Source organism: Brachionichthys hirsutus, unplaced genomic scaffold (genome assembly GCF_040956055.1).
Source record: "Brachionichthys hirsutus isolate HB-005 unplaced genomic scaffold, CSIRO-AGI_Bhir_v1 contig_863, whole genome shotgun sequence".
Taxonomy (NCBI): domain Eukaryota; kingdom Metazoa; phylum Chordata; class Actinopteri; order Lophiiformes; family Brachionichthyidae; genus Brachionichthys; species Brachionichthys hirsutus.
In genome coordinates this window covers 27,918-42,570 of record NW_027180390.1, presented here as the reverse complement: position 1 = coordinate 42,570, position 14,653 = coordinate 27,918, and the positions used below count along the sequence as shown (strand labels likewise).

At 41.1% G+C, this 14,653-nt stretch overlaps 1 protein-coding gene across 1 annotated transcript; it reads right to left on the bottom strand.

The window, feature by feature from the left end:
• Positions 1–9,012: 9,012 nt before the first annotated feature.
• On the bottom strand, positions 9,013–14,296 carry LOC137914489 (glycylpeptide N-tetradecanoyltransferase 1-like). Its single transcript, XM_068758027.1, has 12 exons — positions 14,280–14,296; positions 14,081–14,186; positions 13,514–13,658; positions 12,790–12,917; positions 12,532–12,623; positions 11,465–11,581; positions 11,153–11,323; positions 10,843–10,951; positions 10,450–10,620; positions 10,203–10,370; positions 9,756–9,893; positions 9,013–9,481 (listed from the first exon to the last, which is right to left on the bottom strand). The coding sequence occupies exons 1-12, from the start codon at positions 14,294–14,296 to the stop codon at positions 9,458–9,460; spliced, it is 1,386 nt and encodes a 461-aa protein (XP_068614128.1). The 3' UTR covers positions 9,013–9,457.
• Between the last annotated feature and the right edge of the window lie 357 nt (positions 14,297–14,653).

The following is a 14,653-nucleotide window of genomic DNA, read 5'->3' as shown; positions in this document are numbered from 1 at the left end:
CACGAGTGAGTAGAAAATTGGTGAGCAGAATGACACCAGATTGGTTCCTGATCACGATGATAAAAGTGATTTTGAAGTAAGGCATCACCCTTTACATTTGTTTTGACATCGACAAGGATAAGCGACCATGTACTGCCTGTCCTGAAGGCACCGAGTGTCACATGTTTTAAAACTGAGGGATTTGCTGATAGACAGAATACGTTTCTATTTTATTTTTTTAAATCAATGCACAGCTTTTGCTCGACTAACAGAAGTACACCCCGCCTTGTTCGCTGTGCAGCTTCCCAGTTCTACATGTTGATTCATATCATTTCTGCTCCTCTAGGGCATACAAATGAATAGAGTCCTTTGTTTCTGATCCCTCGCGTTCTCAGACCTATTGTTGACCAGTTATTATCTTTGAAAGGACGATCTTTTGCAACAAAGGTCAAATGAGGCACTCAAAGAACACGTTTGATCCTCCTTCGTAAATACTGCTTAATCAGATGTTACTCATGAGCCTGGTAAATTTCCAAATCTCTCGAGCGATATCATGGGTAAGGAAAACTTCAAATGGGTTCAACACTTGCCCTTTGCTTTGTCAGAATAAGTACAATCATCTCCTCTTATTAGTGTGGTCCCATTGTAAGAGCTTGCGTGACTGCTTTACTTTAGGTTACATAATATTTGTTCCAGACCCACTAATAAAGCACAAATTAAGATGTCGCAGCAACCGAGACAACTTCAGAGACATTTTCAAGAGCGTGGGAAGACTTGTTGCCCTTTATACCTAGGTCATGAATCCTGAAGTTCAGGCGCAGTCGTGGAGGCAAAGCATGTAATGAGGCTTTTTCTTTTTTAGGGTTAATGAAAACATGGCAGAACTGGAAGAGGCAACGTGATAAGCTGGTCACTTAAGTGGTCAGTGCTCTGTGCAAACAGGCCCTCTTCAGCAAATATTTAAAGTCAATCGACAAACACTGTGTCTTTAAGTTTTAGCAGAGAACCCACAACCTTCAGGAGCCATTAATTTAATGACAGGCACAGCGCAGATGGGCCAAATAGAGTGTGCAACCAAAGGCAGAAATAATCCTGCACAAATGTCTCCAATTTTCAACACTGATTCATTTCAGATTCAGTGGAATTAGTGAGGATTTCAGCAAATGCATTCATTCATCACCGACACTTTGTAATGGGACATATAAACCTCTGTAAACGTTCCGGCTATTGCGTCAGAAAAACATCAGAAAGACTTTAAGGCATAAACTTTCCTTTACTGTAAAAAGAGTGAAGGACAAAAAAAAGACTCTCCCTGATGGACGAGAGTGGAAACTTTTCTCCACTGAGAAAACCAGGTGGCAGAGCATGGCTTGCAAAGGCAGCAGACAGGAACAACATTCTCCAACTGGTACAACACTAGAGAATTTTTAGGCAAGTTCAAAGGCCATGATGGAGCAAAACAAGATGGTTGTACCTTCAGAGCTGAGGTTATGGGCAATTTCACTGCACAGGATGGCTAGATGACAAACAAATGTGTTGTTTACCTTGTTTTTTATTCCCAGAGATTATAGACCATTTACTGATCTAGTATGAAGCAAAAGTTGTCGGAGGTGACAGCAATAATTAGACAAAACTACACAGGAAAAATAATTAATTAATTATAAAACAAAGGTATTTCCCTTCAAATCTTCTAAATCAATAACCGCCCCTCTTCAACATATCGTATTTTGAGCATTGCTTCTCGCTGATTGATTCAACCAAACATGCATCATAAAACATCTGGGGTGGTTCCAGAAGGTGTCACGGTTTTGTAAGCCCCCCCACATACTACAGTTAATCATAGCATGGCCAATGTGTTTCTCATCAAAAAGCCATCTCTTCACAGTTAATGCCGTATAGGTGCGGAGCCTCAAACAGCTGGCTGCAGATGTTTTGAAATTGTAGAGGCTCGCAAAATTTCAACATGATGCAAGGAAAAAAAGGGGACAAAGGGGATGAAGCAAAAGGGAAATGCAGAGGAAGGAGGAAGATGGTACAGGAGGATGAGGAGGAAAAAAAGTGGGTTCAAAGGAGGAGAGGGAGAGTGGATGGAACAGGAGAATTCAGAGAACTGAAGAGGTCAAGAGAGCAGGGGAAAGACGACGGAAGGACTGAAGACAGAACAGGCTTTTGTGGGGGTGGATGCGATGGCTTTGTGGGGCATGTGTCTCCAGGGTGCCAAGGGGCCCCTGTCCGGTGGGAGGGAGGATTGGATCGGCCGCTGCTGTAATAGAGGAGGAGAATGGGGTAAAAAGAGGCTCCGAGTCTCTAATCCATCCCTCGCTGCCCCTCCCTCTCTTTCTCACAGACACAAACTCCCTCAAATCCCTCTTACCAGAAGTCTGACTGCAGCCAGTCACCCGCAAGGCAGTTGACACAACAACCCCCCCGGGCACATGCTTTGGAAAAGTATCCGACACTGTAAAAACTATACTAACCCACTTGAGGCGGGGCTTCCATTATCAGCAGAAAAAGCAATGCATTCCCCACTTGAAGTCTTTATCAAATGAGACAACATAAGCAGAAGGCTTTCAAACTCAATAAGGCAATGAGAGTTAACGGCAGATCATTTGTGCGTTTTTAAATTCACTTCCTATTTTTATTTTTTTTACAGGCTATAGGCTTTTGTCCCAGCCTTCTGGGCTTTTTATTTGCTGCATTCAACTGAGTCATTAAAATGTGGCATAGGGGAAAGCAAACAAACAAATTCAGACACACACACACTGCAGAGAACAAGGACATGTAGCTGAAGAATCACAAAACACAGGCCAACATAAATACACACTGGCTCCAAAAAGGCTGCAAGGGTGGAAGCGTGAGTGTAGGGTTGTGGTGGTGTGGGGTATGAATACAAACTCACACATACACAACACACAATGTGGGCCAGATTCAAACACCCACGCTGGTTTTATGAGCCAGATGTCCTGCAGTACTTACAACTGAAGCACCTATAGCCTCATTCCAGTCGATAGCTTTTGTTGCAGGCTGACATATACGACGAGCATTACTCAACTCCAACAACACCTCAAGAGCATTAAATCTGCCAACATTTAAGGTAAAGAATAACAAAACGTACAATTTCAGAGGAGTTCACGACCACAAGCTGTGGCAGCTATTTAAAAGCTACGGTAAAGGTCATTCTGAGTAGAACTGATGTTGTCTTTGAATATGTTTTCTTCTTCTTTCATGTTTATACTAAATCCTGAGGCCATTATCTACCACAAAAAAGTACAATAAAACTAAATATAAGAAAGAAAAGATTACAAGTTACTAAAAAAATAAATCACTTTTTCCCCACTCAAAATAACTGAGTTACAGGTGGAGGATAGATATTCCCTTCATAATAAGATCATGTGAGGAATCTTCCTCATGCATAACAGACACAATGAATGCTGATGATAGACATGCAAATTATCGAGTATATATTATTAAGTCAGAATCTAATAAGCAGAGTAGTTGTGTTACAGATCTGAAATATATGCATCAAGGGTCAGAACTCCAGTTTTAGTAGGTAACTTATTATGCATGTTTTAAAACTCATCCTATATAGTATGCAATAATGTCAATACAATGTCCTTCTCCCATCAGGAACAGCCTTTGAGAAAATCAAGTGATGCATGCAGTTACAGGCCAGATGGACACCACTCCTATACTTGTGGCAAGATTAATGACAAATATACTGTACGCTGTGTCTGTAGAGTTGTTTTGACTCTGAAGTATAATCAGTTCCACAAAGTCCTTAATACTAAACATACCAAAGTTTTTTCTCATGGTTCACAAATGCAGTACTGTCTCTCCCACTAAGCCACCTAATGTGATGTTTTTTTATTCTTGTCAACAACGGCATGGACTTCATTACCAGAATGGCCGCCTGTAAAGTACAGACAAGATTAAGCACAGACCGTGATGTGAGTGGGGTGGGGGTGGGGGGCAATGGGGTGGAATAATCCTGCTTTTGGGTTTTTCCCTCAGCAGTTTGGTGTCCACTGCGCAGAGAAGACACCAGCTGGAATGCTACTGAGCAGGGGGTGGAGTGGTTAAGGGTGTCTCCTCTGCTGATGGGGGATGGGATATGACAAAGACTGAGTATTAACAGTAGTGGCATTAACCATTTAATGCCAACTTAATCTTTATTGTGGAAAAATAGAGGTCATTAGTCTTTCCCTGATCAACAAATAGGTATTTCTATGAAATGTCTAAAATATTGATGAATTATTATGTTGATAACTGAGGCAGAAAGAATCTTATTCAAAGTCTGCAACTTCATATTAAGGTTGAAACTTTTACCAAACCATCAGCGGTGCAGCATTCTGTAATCTATGTCATTACACTGTAACTACACCAAGTAACATCACTAGGATGACCATTAGTGAAGCACAATGATGTAGACAAATTATATAAATTGACCATTTCATGGTGAAACAAAAGGAAAACATTGTGGCTGTAAAAATGAAATTGTCTCACCACCAAAGAGTGACATCTGCAGTTCCATGAGTAACCGAACAGAAGGTATCAAGCCTACGAGCAGTAGATCAGACGCCTTAGCATGAATAACATGTGCAAGTAAGCCCATATGTTTGGTGGTTGAAATGTAGGCTAGTGAATCATGGCTGCACTTGATGGCTCGCCAAGTCAAGAATCATGTCAAACTATAAGAAATGTTACATTAAAGGCAAATACTCCAGGCATCGCACTGTCTGGCGATGCCTGGAGTATTATTTAAACACTTTCGTGCAAACTGTACACTGCTTTTTTGGGGTTCTTTTGCAAATGATTGTGTGTTGAAACACAATGTTTTAATTATATCACTGCACAGGGTTTAAATCGGTTTTGTTCATTAAATGCTTCATTGCATAATCCGTCATCTCACACTGGCAGAAAGGCAACGCGACCCTGGCTGACACTCATTTAAGAGGTTCTCTCTAAATTCAATTGTTCTGATTCTAAACACTCTCTGTTTGACATTCTAAGGCCTTGATTTGATTTACAAATGGTGACAGATGGAAATAACCTGGCATTGAGAAGAAACAAAGACACGTCGGACTTTCTTCCAGTTGGAAATTATTTGCAAAAATCATAACATTGCACATATTTAAGACATCAGTGATGTGGAAACAGTCCACTCCAACTGTTATCTAGGTTTATAAATATGTCTTAGTGGAGATTACCCTGAGGGTAACCCCTAGCACTCTTCCCTGTGGAGTTCCTATTGCTCATTTTGTCACATCCCTTCTGCTTTGTGTAAATATTAGTGCTGCAGAACATCTTGGCTGGGCAGCCGGCATCAAACCCTGCTCAGAGGGGAGAAGAGACGGACTGAAAGAAATCTGGTGACCGACAGTTAATCTGTGGCGTATCAATTAAATAGGTATTAATTAATACATACAATACAAAAACAAAGATGCTACTGTAAAAAACTGTTTCCCTCACGTTGTGTAAAATATCTTAGCGTATTACAGCTCTTAGATCAGGTCATAGGGCCTCTGCTTGCTTTGAATTGAGTAACCATAAACCCACAAATATCAATGTAAAATGATTAAGCTTCAATAAACGAAAGTGAGAAATGGTGACTTCTACAAAACGGATATAAAAGTAAATGTTAATTTTGAACTAAACTGAAGCAATCTCGGTGTAAATGCGTACTTATTTTGGGCCATTCCCGCTCAGAAGCTTGTTAACAGTCTTAATGATCCATTTAAATCCAAATTACAATCTCAATTTAACAAGAACACTGGAAGGTACATTCACAAAACTGAATCTCAGACGTCTTCCTCCGTGATAGACGGCTGGTAAAACAGCAGTGCAGCACACAAGATAAAAGGTCGGTGAGATGCCATTAAATTATCAGTTTTGAAAGAATGAAGAGTCCCTTTAGGAGCGGTCTGCATCACACCACTCTACTCTAAGTGGATTTTGTTTTAAATATTCCAATTCTTGTAATAATTCTTAAGAATTAAAAATGTATTAGCTCTTTTAAAGCATAGATTGCATTATTGTGCAACTATGCCATCATTTACATTAGTGTCACAAACCCCACTTAAAATGAAAGGAATATAATTTCATCAAAAATATTTACTTGGACAACATATCGCCTAGCAAAAGTCATTATTGTTACAGGCCGATCAGTGATGCAGGAAATGAAACTGCATCCAGACGTTTACCACAACTCTCTCTGAAGAGCCAGCAGGCGTCCTCAACATCCATCCTTCCAAAAGTCCTCTAGTCAGAGTATCAACATCCCTGCAGGGGCAATGCAATGCTGCTGCCAGACTGACACAAGGCGTTCAGGTGAATTACCGCCACCACAGAGCACAGACGTCTGCACCAACAACAATGGAGCGGTCTCTGTCTCTTTGTTTGGGCCTCTTTATATGGTCTAAAAGGCAAGGTAGGTAAAGGGTAAGTGGGAGAAGCTTAACAAGAGCCCACTCTCTGCTGGGACACGTTCTCCCCCCCCCAGCTGCTCTGTGCAGGTCAGATATCATTTAGTGGCAATGGCAATTTATACCTCAAGCTTCTGTTATTTCCCATGCAGTCACAATAATACAAGGCTGCAAGCTGTGGGATGGAGCAAAACGAGCAAGTACTGTCCTGCTCGATGCGTGACACTCACACGCTGAGTATTACTTATCAATGCCCGCATCAGATTTCCTTCTCCGTGTTGCTCAACACCACCTGGCTGAGAAAGGTCTTGGAAAACCTGTTGTGACACAGACCGCTGGGATGACATACAGCGGGAAAATTACAGTTCGGCAATCCTCAAATACCATAGCCCTTGGACATTTTCACTTCAATGGGTTTCATTGTGTTGAAATGTTGAGAAAAAAGCGACAGCTGCTCTATAAATGATTTATGTCTGTTTTGAATAAATTATAGCACTACTATAGGAAGAGAGTTAATGTAATCTTCGAGGGACCATTTATGCAGAAATTCTAAAGATATAACATTATAAAACGTATAATTACTCTCACTAACACTAAATTATTGTCGACAGACAAAATCATAGTCACGGGACAAATGATAAATCCAGCCGAAGTCCTATGAAAGCAAGAAATGAAAGCAATACACACTGAATAAACAGACTACAAAGAGCCCAGCATATTTCAAGGAAACAAAGCTCCTGTCATCTCAATGGGCACATTTCCTCAGCTGTTTGCAAGTATTTGCATAGCCCTGCAAAGTGTGTACCAGATAAACATGACTTTGACTCCAGTCTATGTTTTGCCAACTTACACGACATGCTCTGCAGTGACATTGTTGTTTAACAAATAATTTATATATTGATAGAAGGCATATTCTTATCACTTTGTTTTCATGTCTTTTTTTTTTTATTATTTTATCAATGGGGTGTCAAATCAGGCAAAACTAGCTGCCTTTGGACGTGCTGCAACTTCAAAAAAAAGTTTAATTTCACATTTTTGTATTGCATAAATAAGTCCCTAATTGGTGGTTTGCCTGTAGATGTACAGTGGAGGGTAAGGAGTTATACAATGTCCATAGCGCTGATACGTTATTTGAAATCATTTTGAAAATGTGCTTTCTTCTTCTTATGACTTTTGGTGAGTGAATTTAATGCACATTTTGCAAGATATCATTTTTACCAAAAAAGCCTTTATTATAGGTAAATGGAAGAATCCAGAATATTTATTTATTTTACAAATATTTTATTTTATTTTACAAACAGACAAACATACGCCGTCAGAGACACAACCTCCTTGGCGGAGGTAAAAGAGCCGCCCCCCCCCCCCCGCCTGCTGTCACCGAGAAAACCGGGCTAATGCTTCAGGAAGAGCAGCAACTAATGCAATGACAGCATTTCGACACGAAGTCATGTCCTTTCATGCAACATCAAACGATAAACAAATGCGCACTTCCTTACTAAAGACGCGCTTCATGGTAAAGCGCCAGCCGACAAACAATGAAATGACAATACAATGTAGCCAATTATTACAAAGTTACAACACAATCCGTCAAGCATTCAACGTACCTGTGGTCTCTTACGGGGGGGGGGGGGGCGCGCTGCAAACAGTCGCGGAGTCTCAGCTGTGCAAACAGAAGCGCGCACGCTGATGTAAACACGTTCAGCTAAGACGATGTTTGGACCGCAGTGCTCGCGTCGCCAGGATGCACGAGCGACAAGGACGAGTCCCCGAGGAGATGTAAATAAATGGACACTTGTGGAAACGCTCCTCGAGAACGACTGTCTTTATTCGGTCTCCATTGAGAATGAGGGGCGACGCCGCTGCGTCCTGTCCGTCCCGTGCGTTGCGTTCACGGCGCACGAGCGGCGGCGGAGCCGAGTCCGCAGGTCCGGCGGCTTCAAACGTTTTCTTCGTCTCTGATTGGCCCACGCTCGGCGTGGTGGTGCGTTCAATAGCAAATGGTAAACGCCCGTTCTTACGTCGTGGCGTCCAAATTTTAAAGCGCTTCTTTGAAGAACGCAAAAAAAAAAACAAAAAAAAAGTTAACAAGCGGAAGTAAAAATAAAAAAAATGCACGCGCAATGTGTATGTGTGTGTGTTGTGTTTTCTTCCTCTAAAAGCGTGGAGAAGTATCCACCTGATTATATTTTGACACCGCTCCTATAAATATCATTGTCTGTAACCTATATCAACATTACCTGAGAACAATTCATTCTATTAAAATATGCGGTTGTTGAAGTGAGGCGGTGACAATTTGTTGCAATAAAGGTGAAGTCTGAAGCTGCGGCGCTTCAGTCGTGCATTCTTAAGGCCACAGCGCCCCCTGCTGTTAATAATGCTGCAGCTTTGGATAAGAGACATGGTCCCTCGGGGCTTTATTGTAGACTGCTCCGTTTTCCAGATACAGTACTAAGTCTTAGATGATTGTAGACAATGTTTCCTCAAATCTTTCATGTGTCTGAGCAAACACACACACTCCCTGAGCAGTCCCCTGGACCACTGTAGGCAACATCATAATAATACATTTTATTTTAAACACACTTTACATTTGAAATCAAATCACGAAGTTTAAAAAAAAAATAACATAAATCACTTGTTGCAAACTCCTCCTATAATGAACCTGCTACACATATTAAATTGCACATATAGACATTTCTTGCATTGTTTGCATGTGTTGGTTTTCTCATGAAAAATAATAATGACTAATTAAAATCACCCATCACATTGATAGCATGATGGCAAAAGACTGCCCCCTACCACCACCAACCACACATCATTTCATATGAACATACATTCCTTCGCTGGAATGCTGAATTCAGCAAATTACAAATGATATGTGATGAATGTGTATACAAATAGAATTTCATCTTTATGTAGTTTATTTATTTGTCCCTCTGTTTGCAAACCTGTATTATGTGTGTATTTTACAGTTTCCAGTTCATATTTGAAACCCATTTCCTTTGTTGGTATCCGGTCAGTAACATTTCTCCTTTGTCATCACTCAATCCACTTTCAGATCAGTTTGGTAACACCAAGCCCACCTGTAAAACACATGTTCCTTCTTATTACCAAGTAATTACTAGCAGGTATAAAAATCATTCTCACTGAACCAACAGAGCGTCTTACTGTATGATAATGTGAACTTAAGCAGCTTCTTTCACCTTCACATCCCTCCAGAGTTCTGTGTGTTTGTTAAGAACCCTTACAAGCAGTGTTTATGAGATCAATGCCAGCTAGAGGAATGTGTGAAGGACTTTGAATGGAAAAAATTACAATACTGCATCTTGAAAGATGAAGATATTCGATATTCAGTACCTTGTCTTGGCTCATATTAGGACACATCCAGTTGTACAGGTAGTAATGGAGACCTGTGTCACTGGCGCTGAACTTGAGCCTCTCCAGGAAATCGTTGTTATCCATTACATCAAGAGCAAGGAAGATGTCAAAGCGTTTCTGTCAGTGAGGGGAAAACTATTAATTTCCATATCCATTAAAATCTGTGAGCATTAAAATATCCAGACAGACAACCGCACACACACACACACACTCATACACTGCAGACAATTTTGAGTAATCAATTCAAGCAAATTGCTTGTTTTTGAAGGTGGGAGGAGCCCGGAGAAAACGCACACAGACACGGGGAGAACATACAAACTCCGCAAATATAGGATTTGAACCCGGTACCTTCTTGCTGTGATATGACAGTGCCAATTCTTAAATTACAGGCATTAAAAAAAAACAAAAAAAACTGAACAGACTTACAGCTTTAGCCAGGACCAGCATGTCCTCCATGAGATCAACCAGGTCTGTGGCAGTGGAAGCAATGTAAAAAAGATGAGCTGCTCTCAAGTCCTTGTGGACAAGGTGATTCAGCACCCTGCTGGACATGCTGTAGAAGCTCACCGCATCTGTCAGTGTGCCGTCCTCTCCCTGTGTGCGCAGTGGGGGAGTTGAATGCACTCCTGACTACTGCTGCATTATCTGAGAGTAACTGATGTAAATGACTGACCTCCACGACGTAGGTGTCAATCACGTCCTCTCTCGATAAGAGCCAGTGCTCTACTTCCTGCAAAGACCACATGGGGCTGAGGTGAAACCTGCTGAGGCTGGCCTGGAGCAGCACATGAATCCCAGCAACGTCTTTTTTTGTCATAGGGCGCAGACCTTTTGTTTTTGTCGCCTTTTGAGAGAGAGAAGTCAGGCATAGCAGGACAGTAAAATAAAATAAAATCACACAGTGCAAAATGGAATGCTGTTATTCATAGTGAATTGAATCAATAGACTTTTTACTGGAAAAACCTTCAGAAAGTCAGTTGAAATCTATTTGATGTGTTCAGAAAATGTCTCACTCTAATGGCATTATTGTGTTTTGTTTTACCTCATGGTGGCAGCACAAACTCACCTCGGGCAGGCGGTTGACTTTGGTAGCTCGACGCAGATTCGCGCTCTGTCTCAGACCCGGGTAGTTCACCTCCGCCAGCTTTCGGAAATTAAGAGGACGATTCCAGTATCTAAGAGAATTAGTTTGTTTCAGTGAAAAAGGAGAAGATTTTTTCCTAATTTTTGTTTTAACATAAAACACAAAACAAAACGATGACTGCTGCTACTTAGGGGAAAAGAGAGCCAAAGGACAGGGTGCAGTGGAGAAAGTTGATTTGCTGTGGTGACCTCTGATGGGACAAACTGGAAGTAGTAGTCGTAGATGCTAGAACCTGCAGGAGCTCAGTGGTGTTGGCAGCACGCCAGTAGTTGTGAAGACGGCCTGGTAGAGACCCTGTTGGTGGACTCGTCTGGTCAGCTCTCGGATCAGAACTGGAGTCATTCGCTTGCGGCGTAGCTTCTTATGAACGCACAAGAATTTGACCTGGACCATTCTTTTCTTCCTGCGAAACATGTTTTCAACATTTGCCTTGAGATTGTAGTATGAAAATTGCTGCAGTTCAGTTTTAAAGCGTTGTGAATACTAATATTACTCTTTAGACTTCACATAAAAGCATATATTTGCATATTTATGAGCTACTCACGTCTCATATATGAGGGCATCTGTGGGAATAGCAGCAATGAAGCCAACAAGCTTGTTATTAGAGTCTACTCGCATACCACAGTGCCATTGGGGCAACCAGTTTGGAGGCTTTAAAGCCCTAAGAGGAAAAGAATGACATGGTTGCTTAATAACAGTGAATATAGAGGTAGTTAAAGTAAACTCCAAATACCAATATAAAAAAAAATGAACATGAGATGTCTGCCCTAAATGAATACGACAGCTTTTGTTAACCTCAAGGAAAAGAAAGAATCAATTTCCTGGAATGCTAATATTAAGTATTCCTTTCAAAGTAAATGCTATTACATTTGATGCAAGAGTTCCCTGAAGGTGGAGATGACATTTATTCAGCTCACAGAGGAGGAGGTTGTGTTTTTGTCCGTCTGTCTGTTCACTTTGTTTGTTTGTTAGCAAGATTACAGAAACAAACTTCTGTATGGATGTTGATTAAAAAAATCTGAAATGGGACTTGGCCCAACTTAGATCCCATTAAATTTTGAGAGTGCTCTGGATACCCGTCTTTTTCGGAAAAATCATATATGCATTCAATTCACTCACCAAACATCACAGTCATAAAGAGGTCCGATATGCACTGTCATGCAAAATGTCTTCTGGATCTGATCCAAAACGAGGTCAGGAAAGATGTGACATTTTAACATTGAGAGCTCCATTTACGAATTCAAAAATCAGCAAAAAATACATATCGACTCCAGATCACCATAAAAAAGTGCAGACCTCCGCCAAGCAGCTCATTCCCTTCCTAACTTGATTTACACCAGGTAACTAGCTTCAGGCTCCTTGTTTTCTACGATTTTAAATCACTCTGGGAGATAATCTATTCAAAGCTGCCTGGATGATGCATTTTGACTCATAATTACGTCAAGTCTTTTCATCTGTCTGCCACAGAGCAAACACACATAGTTCTCAAAACATTGATCTATTGTCACTCCGTCAAAGCACAATCAGCTATTTGTCTTCAATGGATGAATTACAGATGTTCCATCCATTCATCACATGTGAATACATGCACGGGGGCCGCTTTAAGCTTACCATTGCAGATACTCTGGAGAGAAGTAAAATCTGATAGTGTTGTCATCCTCTTCTGTGTAGTTCTCATTTAGTAGAGTGCATAGCTCCCTCAGCTGCAATAACAGATGGGAAAGCATTGACTTTGCCTGGATTGAGTCAATTTCTCCCACTTGACACTTTTGCAAAACACAGAACACTTCCTTCTTTTTTAAAAGAGTAGAGTTTGACAGGGGTGTGTGATGCAGTTGCTAATGAGGCCGCTTGCAGTAAGTAACTTACCACCGCTGGGTCACTCAGGTCCAATGTGTCCCAGGAGAAACCTTGTTGCAGCGAGTAGGGCTCCTTACGGACGCTGGCTTCACACTCAACTATTTGGCCGCACGTCACAATGCCATCGGCTCCACCATCTGCATTGTAAATGGTATGTATTTTATTGCTTCACAAACCATTTCAGATTTTAAATGCACAGGCCTGCATTTTCTGGCAGAGAGAGTCAAATGAGAAGATTGCCATACATTTCATGAGATGATCATAGAAGGTATGAATATCATTTGGCTCTGTCAGAGATAAGTCCCGAAGTCTAGATGTGTTTCAGTTGTGGGTGTTAAGTTATTGAATGGGCTAAACGATTAATTTAAACATTGTGTTTCTCTAACAGGATTTAAAACACTGTTTAAGAATAAAGATTATAAGTGATTACCACAATGTGTAGAATAGAGAGATATTATTTTTTTGTCTGAATTGTACTAAACTGCTGTGTATGATTTTTATTGGCTAACTGGATTTAGTGGATAAGCTGATTACGTTTATTAGCATATGGACTAGCATTGCCTCAGCCTTTTCCTTTTTGTTTACCGTAAATTGATTTCTTTCTATTCTGGATATGCATTGATTTAAGTGAACTGATGCCTCACTCAATCAATCAATCAAATCAACCATTCATTCATTCATAATAAGTTGTGAGTCAGTCCCAATAACTGCTAGAACAGGAACAGCTTCTTACCCAGTCTACGGACAGGTTGAGTGTCCCAGAAGCGATATGTGTGGCTTTTGGCCTGCTGCAGGGTCTGAGGAAGACTTGGGCCCAGGGTAGAGAGGTGGAGGGCTTTTTGAATCTCCTGCTGCTTCTTCTCTGGTAGAGAGCCCAGCTAAAACAGGACAAGACGGACACGCACGATTTAATGTATAATGTTTGCCAATGAGATTGACGTTTGACTTTCACATCGCAGCATGACAGCTATATGTTGACCATACAGACCATAAGACACATGTATCCGTTCCATGTGTGATATACACATTCTGTTCAGGAGATTAATACCTTAATCAGGAAAAATGTGTCATACTGTATATGTATATATATGAATAAAGTTTTAATGGAGCTTGAACAACATCATCTATGTTATAAAAAATTAATGACCAGCGGTTCGGATATCAAAAGCATAGTTCCCGTAGATCCCCTCCAGCAATTTGCACTAAGCAGTGCATCCACAGACAAGTTTAAGAGCGGTCACACTGTCACAGTGCAGCTTCATCGCAGTACGTACTCACATTAAATTCAACAGACACATACCATGGCAAATGGGTCCTTGGGTCCCACTGGTCTCCAGGCATCCTGCTTCTGCTTCTTTTTCTCACTTTTTAGATTCCCTCTCTCATCTTCTGTCAGCTTGGATTCTCTAAAAGACATCATTATGCACCAACGTTGATGGACACTGTTAGGGTCTATTTTACACATGAAAAATGAGAGCTGAAAATACCATTAAACTCACGAGGTTGAATCAGCCATTGTGGACAAGTGCAACGTCTCGATGCTGAGGGTGAATTGAGCTGTTTTTTTTGACACACTTGTGGCTTTCAGGTCTTATCTTATCTAGCAGTGAGGGGAGGACAGTGGCCGCCTCTGCAACCCAACCCAATGCCCACCCAGCCGTTAGATAAGGGCGAGCAACACTGGCAACTAAATATGGCTTCCCACATGTAAGACAGCGGCTGACAAGAGCAGATTTAAGCTTAGAGCAGCTTGATCCGGTGTGTAGAATTAATTTATTGAAGGTTTCTAATCGCAGAGTTCACGCAGTCTATTTTTCTCTCATACATTTTCATCCCTCGTGGACCTGATGCAATGTATATTAATCAGCAGTTT

What these genes read in the sequence shown, in the direction of transcription:
- LOC137914489 (XM_068758027.1), bottom strand. An exon ending in TCAACCTGTCCGTAGACTGG is followed by an intron (nt 12,918 to 13,513) that starts GTAAGAAGCTGT and finishes TTTACAATGCAG; the next exon opens with ATGGTGGAGCCGATGGCATT. An exon ending in TGCTGGTCCTGGCTAAAGCT is followed by an intron (nt 9,894 to 10,202) that starts GTAAGTCTGTTC and finishes CCTCACTGACAG; the next exon opens with AAACGCTTTGACATCTTCCT.